Source organism: Chelonia mydas, chromosome 6, assembly GCF_015237465.2.
Source record: "Chelonia mydas isolate rCheMyd1 chromosome 6, rCheMyd1.pri.v2, whole genome shotgun sequence".
Classification (NCBI taxonomy): domain Eukaryota; kingdom Metazoa; phylum Chordata; order Testudines; family Cheloniidae; genus Chelonia; species Chelonia mydas.
Window position 1 is genome coordinate 100,035,814 of NC_051246.2, and position 19,690 is coordinate 100,055,503.

Consider the following 19,690-nt stretch of genomic DNA (forward strand, 5'->3'; position numbering starts at 1 on the left):
AAATTATTAAAGGAATGAGAGTACTGCAACTTAATCAGGCAACTCAGGTTTCTGGATCTGTTTGTGAATATAAATTTACTTCACAGCAAATATTTTGTCAAATATTGAAATACATTGTGGTTAAAAATAACTGAAAAGATGAAGATTAAATGAAATGTATCCAATGACAATCCAGAAATATGATGGGAAAAATTAAAATGGTAAATCCAGGAAACCTACAATTTTAAACATTGTTCTTATGCTTCCAGTCTTTGTTCTCACCAAAATGGATTTCTCTTAGATTTCAATACCAATCCTTTGCAGGGCATTCCCAGGTATAATGTATACCTCTAGTGTATAATTCTGATTCTGCTATAAAAAGTTTCACAGCACTGCCGTGACAGAGCTGTGGCTCAGTTAAAGGTTTGTCAGCCCTTTTCTGACCAGGGCGGAGGCCTGGTCTACACTAGAAAATGAGGTCGGTTTAACTGCATCAGTCAGGGTTGTGAAAAATCAACCCCTCAGAGTGGCATAATTAAACCAACCTAAATCTCAGAATAGACAGTGCTAGGTCAAGGGAAGAATTCTTCCCTTGACATATCTACTGCTTCTCCGGGAGGTGGATTACCTACACCAACAGGAGAATCCTCCCGTCAGCATAGGTAGGGTCTGCACTGAAGCACTACAATGGCGCAATTGTGCTGTTGTAACGTTTTAAGTGTAGTCAAGCCCTGAGTGTCAGGTCGCACCTTTCCTTGTGTCCTGAGTGTGAAAGTTGATCCATGATGATCACATCAGCAGGACTCAGCTGACTCTGCTTTGGGAGTGTTCTAGTGAGAATGCATGCAAGAGGGATCACAAAGGCTTCCTTACTGCAAAAGTGTTACTCAGTCTTTTTTTCTCCTAAATTTCAATGGAACTCTCTTAGGCTCCGAAATTATGAAGATGTGTAGTTGCAACTGAGTAAGTAGGGTTGAATTCTAAAATGGGCTAAAAACGGGGCATGCATTTCTGTTTTTCTCTCAAGGTAGGTCTTCAGTCAGTGTGAAATTTTACACAGGATTGTTTTATTCCCTTGTAATTTTCTTTGTTGGTTTTACTTCATACATTTTTAATAGGAAGCCTTTGAATTTGGGCTCTAGCTGAAATTTTTCCTTGGCCGTGTTTCTTGACTTCTCTCTTTAAAAACATTGTTTTACATATGCAACATTTGCTAGGGAAGTAGATCTTGCATCCATCAGGTGCACAAAGCACAGTATTTGATCTGTGTATACAAAAACTGATTGATTAAGTCTGGGAGTGTACAGAGATTGATTGATTGATTTTGGGGTTGGATGTACGTAGAGATGATTGTGTAAGTGGAAAGCAGGCTCACTCAAATGAGAGGCCTGTTGACATGAAAAATAAAACTTATAAACCTTGGCTGATTTTTGAATGGCTACTGTTCTGAAAGAGTTTAAATTACTCATCTCCTCATCTCTCTCTTTTTTTCAGGCTACATGGTGTGTTAGATAAACTTCGGTCTGTAACTACTGGTAAGTAAAGTTTTTCCAAGAAAGCAATAGCTTAGCTTTGGAAGCAGATATCAGTACTGTATTTTCTTATACTCGTATATTTTGCCAGTTTTTAAAAAGTTCTTAATTGGCTGTATCATTAATATTTAATGTTTATGATGTCTGTGGCTCCTGGCTATGAAGAAAATTGTCATGTATGTTGCTTTTGGAATGAAGTAAATATGATCTTTTTAAGCAGGTCTTGCTGCTTTTTCAGTCCAGTGGTTTGCTTCTGAGGATTTCTGTAGAGGCCAGTTGTTCATTATCTTGTGGCTTTACAGTTGCACTTGCTGTATAATTGATTTACATAAGCTAAGTCACTGAACTTTGATGTAAGGGTGAGGTGCACCTGTCTTCACAGAACCTACTAGCCTAAAGTCTTCAGACTCTAACATCTTTGAGAGCAACTTGCCTTCCAGCAAAAGCAGTTCATGTGGGAGTGATGAGAGACGGCGTGAGGAAATCCTACCGCCTCTTGCAGTCTCCAGCACTCGGGCTGAAAGAAATGACTCCAGAGTTTCAACCAGCTCACAAGAGCAGAGAGCTGCTGCTGCCCGGTAAGGCTTCTACCTGCTTATTGGCAAGAGCTCAGATTTCAGAGGATATACATCACTGGAATTGTTGTTTGGAAGAGAAGTAGGAAATAACTAGCTGATGAGACCAGAACAGGAGAATGGAGGCTTTTCCAGTCTCAAGCAGAAAAGGGTTGCTACTGTGTGTTGCATAAAATAAATATTATACCTGAAAAGTTTACATCATGCTTCTTTATGCCATAAATGTTCTTATCTTAACTAACTAAACTAAAACTAAAAGTAGATGTAAAATCTGCCAGATTTTTTAAAAGAGCAAAATCTTGTTTTTTTTATTTCTGCTTATATTTAAAGCGTTCTAAATTTTGTTTTTCAGGGATTCTTATCTGGCAGTTAGTTGAGACTTTGTAACCTCTTCTTTCACCAGGCAGTCTTATGAAGATGGATCTGCATCCCGCTTAATGTCAACAGTCAAGCCTTTAAGAGAGTTGGCGCCTTCTGAAGCTGTGATTGACATTAAACCTGAACCAGATGATCTCATTGATGAAGACTTAAATTTTGTGCCGGAGAATCCATTGTTGCCTCGGAAGAAAGCTGTTATAACTGTAACTTATGGATCTTCCCGTCCTACTGCTGAAATCTACAGACCACCAGCTAGCAGAAGCACGGAGAGCCATATACACTTACAAAGATTGCCGCAGCAAGGCAGCCTACAGGGTGGTAGGCAGTTAGACATGGAAAGCTGCAGGTCTTTGGAAACAATCCCGCTATGTGATCCAGAAGCATTTGGCAGCTTATCAGAAAGTTACAGGCCCACCTCCAAACTGAGCGCTGATAAAATAAGCAGTGAGGTTAGTATGCAGATCTAAACTATATCTGTATTTGACACACACTCAACAAAGCCAAGTCACCTTGGATGACACCTAGGAGGGCATCTTGGCCGCAGTGAAGTCAATGGGAGTTTTGATGTAAGTTGCGCCAGGATTTCACCACTTTGGTCCACTGGCCAAAAACCAGTGTGCTTAACAAAAAAAAACCCTCACAAATGGCTGACTAACTTGGTGATGTGGCATCTGTTTGGTGCTTTACTGACTTGGAGTAATGAAATAGAACATTGTTGGCAGTGAACATATGGTAGGTAAGAATAATCATTTTAATCTCTAGGTTTTGGAATAGCTGTGTTCATGCATGAGTTCTTTGTAGATCTCCAGTTTGCCAGGTGTGGAATAAAGACCAACACTGAAGATGAAAGAAGAAAATATATCCATCTACCTATTTGTGTATGTATCTCTATGTATTTTTAGTGTGCCAAACAACTTTGTATTTAGGGTGCATGAATCTTAGTCTCAAAAGCCATTGCTATTACATCACTTGCTGTGGATGCCAAAATGATCCTGTCAGCAGCAAGATAATTCTAGGACTGTCATATTAATGTATTTAGGAACATTGTGTGTAAAAGAAAAGGGATAAATGGATAGTTGGCTTTCAAATTGTTAGGACTGCTAACTTCTTAATAAAGTAAAAAAATTATTTGCCTTATATTCTAAGTGGAACTGTTTCTTGTTTTGTATTGTTTTTTGACTATAATAATTTTTTGTGCTTATATAATGCTTTTAATCCAAAATGCTTTATAAATGCAGGTAAACTTCATCCTCTCATTTTATAGACAGGGTATCTGGATCTTGAGAAGTGATGTGACTTGCCAAAGTCTCACATGAGTTAACAGCAGACCAGTCACCTCCCTTCCTGGGGTATATTAGACATGCCCCTTTGAGCTGTTACTCCCTCCTCCCCTTTTTAAAATTAATATTATAATCCTGTATTTAAAAAAAATAGAGATATTTTTATGGAGAGAGCCCTAGAATTTGGAGTAGCAGCCGTGTTAGTCTGTATCCGCAAAAAGAAAAGGAGTACTTATTTGTTAAGTCTCTAAGGTGCCACAAGTACTCCTTTTCTTTTCTCTGGAATTTTGAGTTTCATTATCTTCAGCCTTGTCTTAGACAAGTTTTTGTGGCTTGAAAGATTTTTCTCTTTTCACCAAGATGTTGATTTCTCATGGTATGTGTCCTGTGCATGGTCACTAAAATCCTTTGGTGCATCAGTCTGGCTAGTGAACACTCTCTGTATTTATCCAAAGATAGTGCTGCTGCATAGGGGAAATAGGAAAGTATAAGCAGTATAAATGGTACTCTTGGCAGCAGAGTTCTATGTAGGTGTTCCTTGGGGGGGATTGTGAGTCACATCCCAAACCTCATTCTTTCTATAGCACTTTTTTTTTCTGCACACAGTGCAATACATCCAGGATTTTAAGTGTGTCTCTGTGTCCTAGGTTATTGTTTAAGTGGAAGCTCTCCATCATCTGTCTATTGGTGGAATAACAGGGTCTTGTTTGTTTGCATATTAATGTGGATCTGATTAATGAATTGTTGGTTGCAGGAAGAAAGTTCCAGGAAGAGAAAATTGCCAGTTATAAGCTCAGTGGTCAAAGTGAAAAAGTTCAATAATGATGGGGAGGAGGAGGAGGAGGAAGAGGAGGAAGACTATGGGTTACGAATAGGAAGTATCTCCAGCAGTGTGTCTGTACCAGCAAAGCCTGAAAGAAGGTAGTTGAAGATTTCTGTGATCCACTACTGGTTTTTAATATGGATCTAATAAAGGGCAGCATGGAAAAGGAATGAGGTGATGGATAAATCAAGGTTAACTAAAGGTTTAGTATAGTATGTGAGCTAACTGGTTTAAAACATTAGAGTTGAAGAATACCTTATAAAAAGATTTAGTTCGTTAAAGTGTATTTTCAGATTGTGTATTCTAGCGACACTGTACTTAATTATGCAGTGTTTTAACATTTTTGTTGAAAATGAAACATCACAGTACTGGATTTACAGTGGCTATTGGGATTCATATATCTGCAGGAAAAATTAATTTCTCTCTCTCTCTCAGACCTTCACTACCACCATCCAAACAGGCCAATAAGAATTTAATATTGAAAGCTATATCTGAAGCTCAGGAATCGGTTACAAAGACAACCAACTATTCCACAGGTAATTCATGCCATTTTTATGCTTGGCAAAGCTATGTTATTTCTAAGTCCTTTCCAGGGAGTTGCTTACATGGGTGCTGATAGGTAGATTTGAAGGTTGGTCTGGAGCATTAAAGAGTGCTCTGAGATCAAGGGGAATGAGAAGAGACAAAGGTTCGTCACATGGCACAGATTCCATGCTATTGCAAGACAAAAAAAATCCAAATTAAAATCTGCAAGAGCTGAGAAAAGTGTTTTTGAAAAGGGTATGGACAATGCCAGATGTTAATACTGAGCACTAACACAAGTTATTTTAATATAGTGCTTTACATTTTCAGAAGACGTCCCAAATATTAATTTTACAGAGCTGGGGAACTGGCAAAAGGAGCGATTGGCAGTGGCACTGTAGAGATAAGGGTGAGGAATGGAGTCAGATGATAGGATGGTCATTGAGATAGACGCTTCCTTAAGAAACTGTATGTCCTAGGGATGTACAGAGGAAGAGGAGAGGAAGGAGAAAGCATCAAGGGGGCAACTGTTGGAAGCGCATGAGATATTGTGATTCACAATCACCCTAAATTGGAAGAGGAAAACTATTCTGTGCACTGGAGTGAGTTTGGATATAGCGTGAGCTGGTGTGAGAATATGGAAGACGGGGCAAGGATTGCCAGCCTCTTCACAAATGAGGCAGTTAATGGAAAATTAACTTGGAATTGTTTTGGAGAAGAATTTGGTAAATCACTTGGCTATTTTTAAAACATCTTCCATACAAAAAATAAAGTGTTAAGAGAATGTTATTGAGGTTGTGAAGTGAAGTATCTGCAAGTTAGGAAATACCTGAATTAAAGTAGCCTATGGAGCATTAATTATGACCCTTTGGGCATATGCATTATAATTAGATGATCGCATACTAACTTTACCACAAGACCCCTGCTTCATTGAGTGCCCAATTAATAAAGCTCTTTAATATATTTTTTTTAATCCTCATTGTTCAATGTCATTCACTGCATAGCATCCAAACCCTTCAATGAATAAAGAATTTTTTAGTTCTTTATGGAGTTTTCTTCTGCATTCATACCATGGTGTCTGGGTGCCTCCCAAACATCCGTGAACTTGTTGTTATAAAATCCTTGCAAATTAGGGAGGTGGTATTATGCCCATTTTACTGCTAGGGAACAGAATTATTAAGACAAGTTAGTGGAAGAGATGGTATTACTAGAACCATAGCTTTACTATGTCAATGGGTATTTTGGTAGAAAAAGACACAGCAGCAGGAACTAGAGCTCCCTATGTGTGTCCTGAAATGCTGCAGGAGGCTCAGTGGGCCTGGGGGGATGCACAGTGTAACATGGTAGAAGATGGAACACTGCCAGAAACTTTAAAAAGTTGTGAAAACTGTCCTGTGCTTGCAACGGTAGTCATTTTCTGTGGCTTATAACTCAGCCAAAGTAGGGACAGCAGAAAACACCTCTCTGAATTCTGGGCTTATCTCCAGGACATATTTCAGCTTCCTATTCCAAACCCCTAAGGTACAGGAGCCATTAATTTTTTTTGCAGTTTTTTTAAACATTACAAGTGTTAGCTGGTGCTGTTGCTTCAGGTACAGTACAATTTGCAAATGCTTCATATCTTATTTAAACATTTTAAACAGAAAATGAAAATAGCATCAGTTCACGTACAATAAAAAGGATGAAAGAAGATAAGAAACTGAATGATAAACCCAGTACCCTGCAGTGCCTCATGCTGTACAAGCCAGAGAATGGTCAGGACTGTCAATGTGGTATTCATCCAGAGTGCAGCAATCACATCCTCCCGCAGTTCTTTACATCCAGCTCACGGTCAAAACCAAACCAAAGCAAGGAAATCAAACTGCCATCCTGATGTCATCAAATTCCATAGGCTGCTGCTGTCACATTCTACACTATTTCCAAGGGCCTTGGGTAGGATTCTTCAGTATCCTGGCTATCACAGGTTGATTCAAACATATCCACAGCGTAGTCATACTGACAGAAGGCAGGAAGAGAAATGGCTTTGAAAGTCACTAGAAAGTCCGATTTGCATTTGCCCTCCATTTAACTACAAAAATAACAGGAGTACTTGTGGCACCTTAGAGACTAACAAATTTATTTGAGCATAAGCTTTCGTGGGCTACAGCCCACTTCATCGGATGCATACAGTGGAAAATACAGTAGGACAATTTTATATAGACAGAGAACATGAAACAATGGGCACTGTTTCATGTTCTCTGTGTACATAAAATCGTCCTACTGTATTTTCCACTGCATGCATCCGATGAAGTGGGCTGTAGCCCACGAAAGCTTATGCTCAAATAAATTTGTTAGTCTCTAAGGTGCCACAAGTACTCCTGTTCTTTTTGCGGATACAGACTAACACGGCTGCTACTCTGAAACCTGCCATTTAACTATAACACTTTTCTGGCCTGAAAGCTGGGTGAATGAATGCTGTTGCTAGTGTCAATCTTACTTCTACTGTAGGCCAACTGTGGCTCTGCACTGGCTGTTTGTGTGAGGAATCAGAAGTTGATCTTACAAAGCAGGCGTCATAAGATTGCAGCACATGGAACTGCCACTAGGCCAGTCTCTGGACTGCTTTTAAAGTTATACACTTAGCTTGTTGAGAATGAAATTATTTTGGGATTAAATGCAAACGTAGTACCACTGTATGTTTTTTTTTTTTTTTTTAAAAAAACATGCTCAACTGTTTGACTTATGTAAAGTTCCACAGAAGCAGACCGTTCCAGTTGCACCCAGAACAAGAATTGCTCAGGATGAACCTCTGTTAGAAGTGATCCATGTACAGAGCCGACCTTCCAGAGTGAGTGCCCAGATTGAGGCAGAAGAACCCAAGGAACAGACGACAGAAAGAATTCAAGGTAATTCTGATAATACTTTTCAAAAACCGATACGTGGGAAAGTTACTTTACTTAAATATGGAATCCTTTTACAGGCTGATTATCAAGTTGTTTGGTCACATGTGCATTATGGTAGCACATAAAACTGAAATTTCACCGAAAGTGCACCAGAGAAAAACAAAGTATGCACCGGAGAAGCAGATTTGAGCACCTTCTAGTGGTGCCGCAGCTTGTTAGTTGCTTCTGTAGCTGTTGGACTCTCTTAGAAGCCAAGAATCAAAACCATAAAGGGCTTTATAGATCAAAACCAACCCCTTGTGTTATACCTGGAAATGAGCTGAAAGCCATTGAGGTTTCTAGAGCAAAAGTGTAATATGTAATAATCAGCTCAGATGAGCCAAGCAGGAAGCAAAGATTTGTATATCCTTCTGGTTTATAGTGAATAATTTCACATAATGGAGCTGCCGCCAATCAGGATACACTTATTTGCATATGTATTATGTTTGGTTACTATTTCCCCATCCTTAGTATTTTTGACTGTACTCTTCACAGGAGGGAAGGCTTAATCAGTATCTTACAAAAGAGGGAGAGTTACAGCACTGGAGATTTAGAGTCAAGGTGCAGTGTGCTGTGAGATATTACAAAATATTTTCAGCGCTATTGTTATCAGATGAGTTGTCTTCAAAAGTTTTTACCACTTTCTTTGTATAGGTTTTAAAACGTACTGTAGTCAAGGGTTGCGGGAAGACTGTTAAGACAGTGGTTACTTAAGCATCAAGCTCTGTCTTCACCTTTTGTTATAAAACTGCTAAAAGAAAACTGACTTAACATTAAAGGCAATAAAGAGTATAACTCTGAAAATGTCAGCAAAGTATTAGGTTTTCCTATGTCAAAGGGCAGTGCCAAGAACAACAGGTTAAACACCTCACCTGGGCTAACTGAAAGAGAAGCTGCTGTGTGACACTCTGATGTACCCGAGGATTCAGTTACTGTTTTAAGCATGTTGGAAAAAATATCCAAAGATCTTGGCTAAAATTAAGGGAATAAAAGAAATTATTCTAACAGCTCACGCAGATATTTCTGCCCTGAATGCCTGGGTTGCAAAGAATGAAGCTGAAATCTCTGCTTTAGAGATTAAAAGAAATGAATATGCAGCCTTAGCAAGTGAGTGTGACAGGCAGTTTGGAGTGTTCCTACCAAAACTAATGGATTTTGAAAGCCATGAGACAGGAAATAATAAAATAATTGTTGCCTTTGGAAACACTGACAAAGGTAATCCCATTTTTTAAAAAAAGTTTTGGCAGTAAAACCTCCTGGCACTATTGAGCTCTTCATCTTACCTTCCAGTTGGTTGTGGGAAGGGCTCATAGATCATTCAGTCCCCATCCAGCTTGGATCAAAAACCTAAACCTGTTATAATTATATTTTTTGAGATTCGATGCTAGAATTGTGAGATCCCAAAGGAAGCACAAAAAAATCATTTTTATATCATGTATATACCCAAACTATATAATTTATCTTTCTAGACTTACAGTTGGCCAAAAAAAATAGTCTTCCCTTGGAAGACACTTCTCCAGTCTAAATTAGCAGTAATGACCAATGTGGGCATTTCATGACTATTATTGAACCCTGGCAAGAGTTGAGGGCCTGAGGTAAGTCTTTATTGGTTTATCCCTTCAGAATTTTGGGTGTCTTCATCCCTAAGTTTTCCAAGTTCTTTGATACAACCTTTAACAGTGTGATGTTGTATTTCCATTTACTCAAAGAGGGTCACTTAGAATTAGCCCGTAGTCGCTCATTCTGTAGCGCTTCATGTAACCGCACTCATAGATGATGAGAGAGATTTTTGCGTGCGGCTAAGAAATCCTGGCAAAATCTTAGATAACATACAACATAAATAAGTGATTGGAGTAATAAAAGACCTAATCCTGCATTGGGCTCCACATGGGCCAAGGTCTTGAACAACATGTGGTCTTATGTCTTTGAACCAAATGAGCTGAATATAAATTATATCTACTAGTAAATGTCTTTCTTCCCCCTTCTTTTTCTAAAATCTGTATTTTATAATATTAGCATCTATTCAAAATTAAGGAGAAATTGAGATGAAAATAGTTTTAAAAAATCCAATAAATGTCAGTTGTGTTAAAGGAACACCATCAATTTAATAATCACACTGAAACTTTGTTTCCTCTAATCTCTATCAAATATAATAATCTTAGGTGTTTTTCTAGCAACAGCAAGTAACAAATTGTTTTTCTCTCTTTGTCAATGTTTACTTTGTGCATTTGAGAGCTTTTTTTCTTATACTTAGTTTCATTGTTTCCCCTGTATATATAGTAAGTCTGTTGTGCCTACTGTTTGTGTGTCTTTCACATTGCAACTGAGGAGAGAAAAACATTTAAAGAGAAAAGTTGTCCTGGAGACTTGGGTGTAGGACATTCAGTTGTTTTCATTTTGTGAAACTGACCAGATTTCAAGTTGACAGGGGGTCTCTGTCTCCTGGGGATTCTAAATATGGTATTCTGCTTTTGGGTAGATCTGTATCTTCACCAGTGACCCAATGGAATTGCATGTACACTCCAAACTTAAAGGGATTTTCCCAATATTATACCAACCAAAGTGGAGTTCACTGAACATTTATTATCGCTTAATGTTAATACTTTTAGCTCAGTTAATCACTGATCCTGCAAACAAACATGTGCTTAACTTTGCTACTGTGAGTGGTCCCTCTGAGTGTTTGCAGGATTGGGGTCTTAACCACTTGCTACTGCAACAGAAACTTTTTTGAGGAACCCTCATTGCCCACTATTTTCTGTGCATCTTTGCTATAAACAAACCTGGTCATGTGCGTGCCACTGGAGAGATGGAGTGTGTCCCAGTGTGAAATGTTCAGGGAGGAATTCTTGGCTTTAAAAAAAAAAAAAATTAAGGTAATGTAGAAACAGCATGAATAAAAGCACAGCAAATATCTAGATTAAATTAAAGGGTAAAATGGATTTGAGTTGGACTGTTGTCAGGTTGGCTCAACTTCATTGTCTGAGGGGTGACAATTTCCTGTTAAAATTAATCACTGTTTTTTCAATCCCTTGTTTTTGTTTTTATTTTTATATCTAGCCACATTAGTCTATAGCATTATGCTGGCAGATTACTTCAGAATCGGAGTGAGTTTGAATAATTAGTTCATAATGTAAGGGAAAACTTTTCCAGTATCGGTATATGAGATAGTTTAATGTTTATAAACTATGTAAACTAAATGTTGGGGGTTTTAAATGGAAATGACTGCTTAGGAACACTATCAACATACTGTAAGGGCTGGTTTACACTAGGTACTTACATCAGTATAGCTACATCTCTCAGGTGTGTGACAAATCCATACTCTTGAGAGATGTAGCTATATCAACCTATCCCCCTGTGTATACAGCACTAGGTTGTCAGAAGAATTTTTCCATTGACTTAGCTACCACCTCTTGGGGATGTGGATTACCTAATCTGACAGGAGAAACCCTCCCGTCAGCATACGCAGTGTCTCCACTGAAGCGCTATAGCAGCGCAACTGCACAGATGTAGCATTTTAAGTGTAGACATACGCTAAATAGAACTAATTTTTCCAAACTTTAACAATAAATCTAATGCAGAAGAATGTGCTAACCTCATTTGTCTAGCAACTTTAAAGCATAAAGTAGCCTCTGTTTTAGTTAGTTCCTTGCATTTGAGTGTCGCTGAGAGGAGGCAGCTGGAAATGGGGATACCTGCTGTGCTACTCAAAATATAGAAATCCCTGTAAAAATGAGGGACAAAGGTGCAAGCAGAACTGATCTTCATAGTACTGTTTCTCCCAGAAGACCATGTATCCACAAACATAATCCATGCACAGTCACAACAATGGGAAAGACTGGGCTCTCTAAACAACTGGATTTTGGTGTGATCCTGTCCTGCTGGAGGAAATGTTTTATTGCTATATGTTTTGGAACATTCGAGATGGAGAAATAAAAATACAGAAATGAAAATTTCTTCCTCTGTTAGATTTGATTTTTTTTTTTTTAAGATCAGAAAGAAAGGAGAGTTAGCAGCTGGGACCTCTTTTAATTTTGACATGCAGTAAAATGTGCTTCTAATCCATATTTTCTTTAGGAACTCAACAAACACAGCTCTTTTCCCGACTCCAGATTGAACCGTTAATTGAAGAAACTTTGCAAATGACTCAAGGTTAAGGATGGCTTTTCTTTTTTTCTTTTTGAAAATGTGATAGTTTGACCAAAGAGGTCACTGTGTTTTAGGTTTAAAGTAGCACTTCCCTTTAAATTAGTTATATTTGTAATGTCTTCTAGTTTTTACATGTTAAGTAAAATCTTTCCATCAGTAGGTGTCAAAAATGAGATACTGGCATATGGATCCAGCTGCTTCTGCAGAGCCAACCCAATAACAAACTCCTAGTGATCAGGCCGTATGCTGCTACACCTTCAGCTGATATAAGCAGAGTTGGTGCATAAAGAAGGAAGTACACTCATTTTCTGTTTAAAAACCAGGGTGGATTTGATTTAAATCAAATTGATTTAAATCATGATTTAAATCACTAGTTAGGAAGACTCGATTTAATCATGGATTTCTACATCAAAGTGCATTTTTGTTGGTTGTTATAACCTTAATACATATTCTTCACAGCTCAGAGATAGATGTAGGTTTCATTTTTAGAAGGTACACACTATACATTTTTGAAGTGATTTATTTTGAAAACTTTTCAGATTAGTTTTAATTATATCAGAAAATGAATGATTGTTTGGTTATTTCATTTACCAAAGGTAATGAAGCAGATAGTTCACCTCCCAATGATTTCATAAATATCTCCAATTCAACAGGCTAATCATTAATATTTGGAGGATTTTCTTGCCATGCTGTAATAGGAGGAGAACATCACCAGACAGACATTTAAATTGTTTTATTTAACTATTTCTCACCTCTGTACATTATTTATTTATTTATTTATTTATTTATTTAAAAACATTTTTGCTGTTAACAAGCATGTTATCTCTGGAGACACAAATCCACAGTTTGAGAACTGCAAAACTAAGCATCTCTGACGGTATCTTCTAGACTGAGCACTGAGTCCCATTGGGGAGATAGAAAGATTAACCTAACTAATCTATACAGAAGCCCCTGGAGCCCCATAAGATTGGGTCCCTAATCCATGAACTATTGAAACTCATTTACAAAACTTTTCTTAAACATTACATGAATATATTAGATATATATGAGATATCTTTGAGCTATAATGTATCTAAATTAAAACTATCTTTTTCCTCAAAAAAAATCCAATTCAAATTAAAAAAATCAATTTTTTTGATTTTTTTTTCTTTTTAAAAAATAATTGATTTTTATCTACCCTGTTAAAAACTAGTACAGAGAATTGAAAACAAAATGCTAGTTGGTTGGTCTCTTCTAAATTATTCAAAAACATGACTGCTTACTAAAGTGCAATACGGTGGTTCTTTTATTCCAACTTTGATCCAATTTTTCTATGACTCAGATTATTATGACGTGGAGTCTGTGGTCCACACTGATACTAGATCATTTATTCTGAAAAAGCCAAAGCTATCTGAGGAAATAGTAGTGCCACAGAACCAGGAATTGGGGAAGAAGGCTGCGGAGGCAATGCGGGCACTTTCAGGACGTCTTATACAGACAAGGTAAAAAGTCAGTCCTTTACTTCATTTAAGGAAGTAACAGGACCAAATATAAGACAAGTCTTGTTACTGTAACGTATCTTGTAATTGGTTAGAATGTTTATTTAAATGTAAGAGGTTCCATAGTTGGAAGAACAAATTCAGTACATTTCTTGGTTTCTATGCTGCAGAAGCTCAATCAAGACTGATGAAAAATGGACAAAAGAGCCTACAGCCCAGCCAGAACTCAGAAATCCTGACATTCATTTCTTTTAAATTGAAAATGTGTCCGAGGCTTGGTTGTGGTTAGAGCAGTTTTTTCATTTACTAGGAAAATGGAAAAAAGAACTGGATGGCTTGCAGGTATCAGAGGGTGGCCCACTTGTATTGTAATTTTTATTACAGCTGTTACATCTTGCTGAAATCTAAGCAAATAGTTTGCATGGGCTCTTGTTAAAGAGTTTTAATTTTGTTTAACTTTTTTACTTGTTATATTTACTCTTAGCCCATCAGTCAGACTAAGATTTTGTCATGGTTATTTTTAGTAAAAGTCACGGACATGTCACAGGCAATAAACAAAAATTCACGGAAGCTGTGACCTGTCTGTGACTTTTGCTGCTGCGGCTCCATAGTTTCCCCCGCCACCATCATGGCTGGGAGCTGTGGGGTTCCGCCTCTGCACGCGGCAGCTGGAAGCGGCAGGTGACCATATTTCCCAAAGAGAAAACGGGACATCCCCAGCTGCTCGCCCAAGGCGTCCCCCTGCACTCCCCCTCCCCGCGAGGCTGTCGCCCGTTGCTACAATCCTGAGGAAAGCCCTCTCAGGAGTCTGTCACCTGTTGCTGGAACCTTGCAGGGGACCCCCCGCTGGCTGCCAGCTTGAGAGTCCCACAGCCCCTGGGGCTGAAGCAGAGAATGTCACAGAGATCTCTGGAAGTCATGGATTCCATGATTTCCATGACCTCCGTGACATAAACGTAGCCTTACCCATCAGACTAAATGCTAAAAATTTTAAAACGGTCTCTTGGTTGTAGTCATCCTCTAGCCACCTATCATTTTGAACAATAGGTGTGTAGAGAATGGAGGCAAACAGCGAGGTTAATGTTAATTTTAGACGGTAGGAGCTATTTAAGGAGGACAATGAGTGAATGTATTCCTGATTGGGTTTGCCTGGGAGTGTGGGTGTAAAACTGACCTGACCTAACTGGAGCCTCCATACCCAGAAGCCAGCAAACAGCTATTAAGTAAGTAAATGGTGTGTGGGAGCCCTGCTTTATGGGAGTTTTCCTATAAGGCGTTTGGCCAAGGGAAGCGCGGGACTCGTAGCTGTTGAGAATGGTCTATGTTGAGTTCACTGGGTTTGCAGAAATGAGTGCCCAGTGGACAGCACTCCTTTTAGTTCATCCTAGTACTAGGTAGCTTCTGATAGGGAGCAGCTCTGATTTTGGGGTATGTGTATGTTTTACCTATTTATATACAAACTGCAGGAATGGATGTGATGTCATGTGATAAATGGCGTTTAGCATGTACGCTTCATCACCTCATTGGCCCCTAGCCTCCTAGTTCCTCTCTTCCAGGGATCTGCTAACATTCCAAATCCCTGAGCAGTTTCTGTTTAAAAAAAGGCAACCTTCCAGAGAAGTGTTTCCTTTTTTGCTCTCCAAAAGTGAAATTTTGTCACAAAAATCACAGTTACTTAAGGCCATGGATGATCATGATTCAGTCCTGTACTAGACATGTTTAGCATCCAGTATCTCATGATGCTGCAGGGCTGGAAACTGGAGCTTTGTACCCTTGGAAAGAGGTGAGTCCTCCCATCCAATGGGACTGTGCTCTGACATCTAGCCCTAAAAGCTCTTGATATATCGAGCCTTCCATTTGTAATGTTTTTAATATATTAAAAAAACATTTTAGGCCCTTTATAGACGTGTTTTCAATTTCAGTTGCTTTTTTCCCCCTTCTAACTATGTAGCATATAAAGAATACATGATGGTGTGGTGAGAGAGAAAGGCTATGTTTGCACTTGTTTGGGATGGCTGCACAATTCACTTTTGCCTTTGCCACTTGTGAGTAATGCAGCCATCCTAAACTCGAGCTCACCTACTCTTTTCAAAAAGAAAAGGACTACTTGTGGCACCTTAGAGACTAACCAATTTATTTGAGCATAAGCTTTCGTGAGCTACAGCTCACTTCATCGGATGCATACTGTGGAAATGAGTGATGAAGTGAGCTGTAGCTCACGAAAGCTCATGCTCAAATAAATTGGTTAGTCTCTAAGGTGCCACAAGTACTCCTTTTCTTTTTGCGAATACAGACTAACACGGCTGTTACTCTGAAACCTACTCTTTTCAGACCTCAATATGGTGTATCTTTCACTGTCTGTCTGAGGGGGAATATGCATGTATATCGTATATGAAATAGCTTCTTCCAAGAATTCTGAATGGCATTTAGCTCACTTTTATGCCTCAAAATTGATTTATTTTAAACGGCTTAACTGTGCTCCTTTAGTAACTTTGCACCTATCAATGAGTCTCTGAATTTGTCCTTTTGAGCCAGCGTGCACAGGCTGTGAAATCTACCTGTTGAAATTTACTACTCTCTGTAGGTGTAGATTCCTGTTTTTTGGTGTGTCAGTGATGCAATAAGGAATGTTGATATTTGAAGAGGGTGATTATTGGCAAAAAAAAATAAATCAATCCTGGATAGTGAGATGCTCCTTGTACTTTGCCCTTTGGACTCATTCTTACAGCTCTGTTGGTATCAGTACAACTGACTTCACTCCAATTTCTTAGAGTTAAATTCCCTGTGATTTTTACCATGTGTTTTCTTCTGTTTTTTAGAGAGCAGCTTGCACAATCAGAAAAGCCTGCTAGCCCTAAGTTCATTGTGACACTGGATGGTGTCCCCAGCCCACCAGGGTACATATCTGATCAAGAAGAGGAGGAGATCTGTATAACTGAAGGAGTGAAGCCAGTTACCCAAAATGTAGCTGCAAACAAAGGATTAAAAAGCTTTCAAGCACAGCAGATGCAGGTTATAAGCAGGCAGCTGGAGAGCCCTTATGGTAAATTATCCTAGCCAACAGGGCCTTCATATTGGAGTTAGATTACTTTTTAATGTGGGGCTTTCATACTTGGGAGAACTCTCAAGCCTACCAGCATTAAACATCACTCCTTGCACTTGTCTGTATATTATTTGTTCAGGGTGTAACGAGACCACCCTTTGAAAAGTGAAATTTCAGCATTTAAGGGGATAGGGCTGTTTAACTTGCTGACCAAGAGCAGTAGCTGAAATTGTTCTCCACAGAGCTTTATGTGTCAGTAAAATTAGATAAGTGGTTTCTTTTAAACTTCAGGGAACTTTCACTTGTCAGAAAGAGCCATCATTCCCCTTACTTGCTGCATGATTGGCCCCAGGCAGGACTGCGTGTTCTGAGATGCACCTTATTAATTTGTATTGAGCCATTGAAAATGTGCCAGGTTGTGGTGGTAATCATGATCTTTCTGGCCAGATTTGTTCATTTCAAAAGCTGTTTTTAATGATAAAGAGTGTCTTTCAAATTGGTAGAATCTTTCAAAATAGAAGAAACTTTACTTATGATCACTGTATGTTTTTCTTAATATCTCATACATTCAGAATGCCGGCCCAGGAATTTAGAACATTGGCCACTTTAAAGTTGTTTAGAACTCTGCTTTTGAAATGTTGATTTCTGAATGCAAAGTAACACTCACTTTAAAATGTGGATTTTCCTTTCTCTTGGGCTTCTTAAACACTCACTGGTTTGAGGTCACGTTTACATTCCATTTTCCATTTGTAGTACAAGAATGTCAGACCCTCATATAGTAACAATGCATCAAAATTTCTTGTATTTGTATATAAGAAACTCAGGGCTAGGTACTATGCTGAGTGCCCTCAATTCCATTCACTGGATCAGGCCCTAAATCAGTGGAATACCTAGAGGTCTTTTTAAAGGACAGTTTCAGAAAGTATTAAGGAGAGATTTAGGCATTGATCCTACAAATACTTGCTTGCATGCTTAGCTTTATGTGCTGCTTAATTTGCTTCAGTGGGACTGCTCACAGCACATAAAGCAAAGCAAGGGAGTAAGTTGTAGAATTGGAGCCAGGATGTGAAGCAACTTGGAGAAGATAGAGTTTCAGATGGGGCAATACCACTGAGTTTTGAAAGGATGTGAATCGGGTACATAAATGAGGCCAATAATGGAATGAGGGTGCAGAAAGATTGCTACGAGTGAGGATGGTGAGGGATATTGGTGTGAATTTTGAATTGCAAGTGGATAGTTAAGAAACCCGTGAAGATGCCAGAGAATGAGGGATAGGGTCCTGTTTTCTAGGGCAGTCCTACTCTGGTTTCTGAATCCTCCGAACTGGACAGGGAGAGATTTAAGAACAACGGAAGAAGGGAATTGCAGGAGGGAAACCAAGAAGTGATTAAAGTGCAGTAATTGACAACAAAGTGATTGTATGAAAGTTGCACCTTCTTACTCAGCTTGCCCTGTTAATAAGGAGTCCTATCTGCTGATCGTAGTGTCAGAAGTAACTTCTTAATGCTGCTTTTTCATGATGGTCTCCCAAAGCCAAAACTATCCGTGAGAAAGGGTGATTTTATTCTGACACATACATCAACAGAACAGTTAGTGAAGTTTCAGTTGCAGAATCTTTTCCTTAGTCCAGTCAGAGTAAGGAAGGATCCGATTTGTGTTTGTATATCTGGCAGAAAACAATTTTTTTTTACTAGTAAACTGAGCTCATTTGATGATCTTTAAGTCCTTGGAAGACAATAAATATCCAACCCTAGGATGATATTTTTAGCCATTTTAAGAAGAAAGTAAGGATTTAGCAGAGACAGTTTTGTGTAGGTTTCACTGGGCTGGAGTATACACTGGGAAACTATTGAGTGCACACTTGGTTTGATCACTTTGTACTTGAGAAATTAACCCACTAAATAAAGTAGTGCAGCTTTCACCAGCTAACACTCTCCACTCTAGTTAGAGGTTGACTAAACTCTGTGTATGTTCAGGTGATCTGAAGTCTTGAGAGATTTCAATTTTTGTATGAATGCTTTCTCACCAACATATGACAAGCTCTCTGTGCAGGGGACATACTGAATTTAAAGGGTGGTCTGCTTCATAAACCAAACTGCACATGTAATAAAATAAGGTCCCTGTGTCATTTCTCCTCCACAGTGGAGATGGAGGAATTGACTGTGCCGCAGAAACAAGAGAAAGTGCTTGAGCGTTGCAAGTACTGGCCTGCCTGTAAAAATGGAGATGAATGTGCGTACCACCACCCCACATTACCATGCAAGTAAGTGCTACAGAACTCGACGACATCTGATCTGCTTTGTCCTTCTGGGCTCTAAATGCTGTGTTAAGTTATTTCACATCTGTTACTCAATTAACATGGTTCATGGTGGGAGACGGGAGTTGAACTTTGCTTTGTTAATGTAACTTCCTCCCCCCTTCTACTTTCCTCTCTTTCACCATGTGGCAGAATTTCGTGGTATTTACAATCAGCGGAGTCACATCTGAGCTCCTGTAGGAGAGAGCTTTTCCCACCACACAGGGTGCTGTTTTTTCTGGGCTCTTTATAGGAGAGCTGGGAGTGTAATATCTACACTACAGCGCTTACAGCGCCAGCGCTGCTAAGCGCAGACCCTCTCCCGTTGACTTAATTACTGCAGCCACGAGGAGCAGCGGTAGCTCTCTCTGTACCAGGGCTTAGGTCAGTATCATTTCATTGCTCAGGGTTGTGGATTTACCACGCTCCTGAGTGATGTAGTTATATCGACATAAGGCTGTAGTGTAGTAGAGCAAGCCCAAGATACCTCAGCTCGGTGTCCCCAGAGTTTTGAGCGCAATTGCTCCCATGTATATGGTGGTACAATGCTTTTTGGCTTGAAAGCAAAGATTTAGAGTAGTCGTCCTGAAGATTTTACTGTGCTGTTGACTCTTCTTCAACTGGCAGCAGCTGTCCAGAACAGCTCCCTTGCTGTTGTCCTCCTGGATTTTTGCGAGTCAGGCAGGCACTCAGCTTTACTAGCTGCTGTCAGAAGAA

At 39.1% G+C, this 19,690-nt stretch overlaps 1 protein-coding gene across 4 annotated transcripts in view; it reads left to right on the plus strand.

The window, feature by feature from the left end:
* Positions 1 to 19,690, plus strand: part of ZC3H14 (zinc finger CCCH-type containing 14) — a 44,973-nt gene that overhangs the window by 17,178 nt on the left and 8,105 nt on the right. For 3 of the 4 annotated variants that reach the window (XM_037900811.2, XM_043547827.1, XM_027818317.3), the window contains 10 exons: positions 1,474 to 1,514; positions 1,894 to 2,089; positions 2,490 to 2,913; positions 4,499 to 4,665; positions 5,003 to 5,103; positions 7,819 to 7,974; positions 12,085 to 12,159; positions 13,478 to 13,637; positions 16,454 to 16,677; positions 18,820 to 18,940. In XM_037900811.2, the coding sequence (XP_037756739.1) occupies positions 1,474 to 1,514; positions 1,894 to 2,089; positions 2,490 to 2,913; positions 4,499 to 4,665; positions 5,003 to 5,103; positions 7,819 to 7,974; positions 12,085 to 12,159; positions 13,478 to 13,637; positions 16,454 to 16,677; positions 18,820 to 18,940 (1,665 nt within the window). The remainder of the gene's footprint in view (positions 1 to 1,473; positions 1,515 to 1,893; positions 2,090 to 2,489; positions 2,914 to 4,498; positions 4,666 to 5,002; positions 5,104 to 7,818; positions 7,975 to 12,084; positions 12,160 to 13,477; positions 13,638 to 16,453; positions 16,678 to 18,819; positions 18,941 to 19,690) is intronic. The other variant, XM_037900812.2, reaches the window with a different exon arrangement.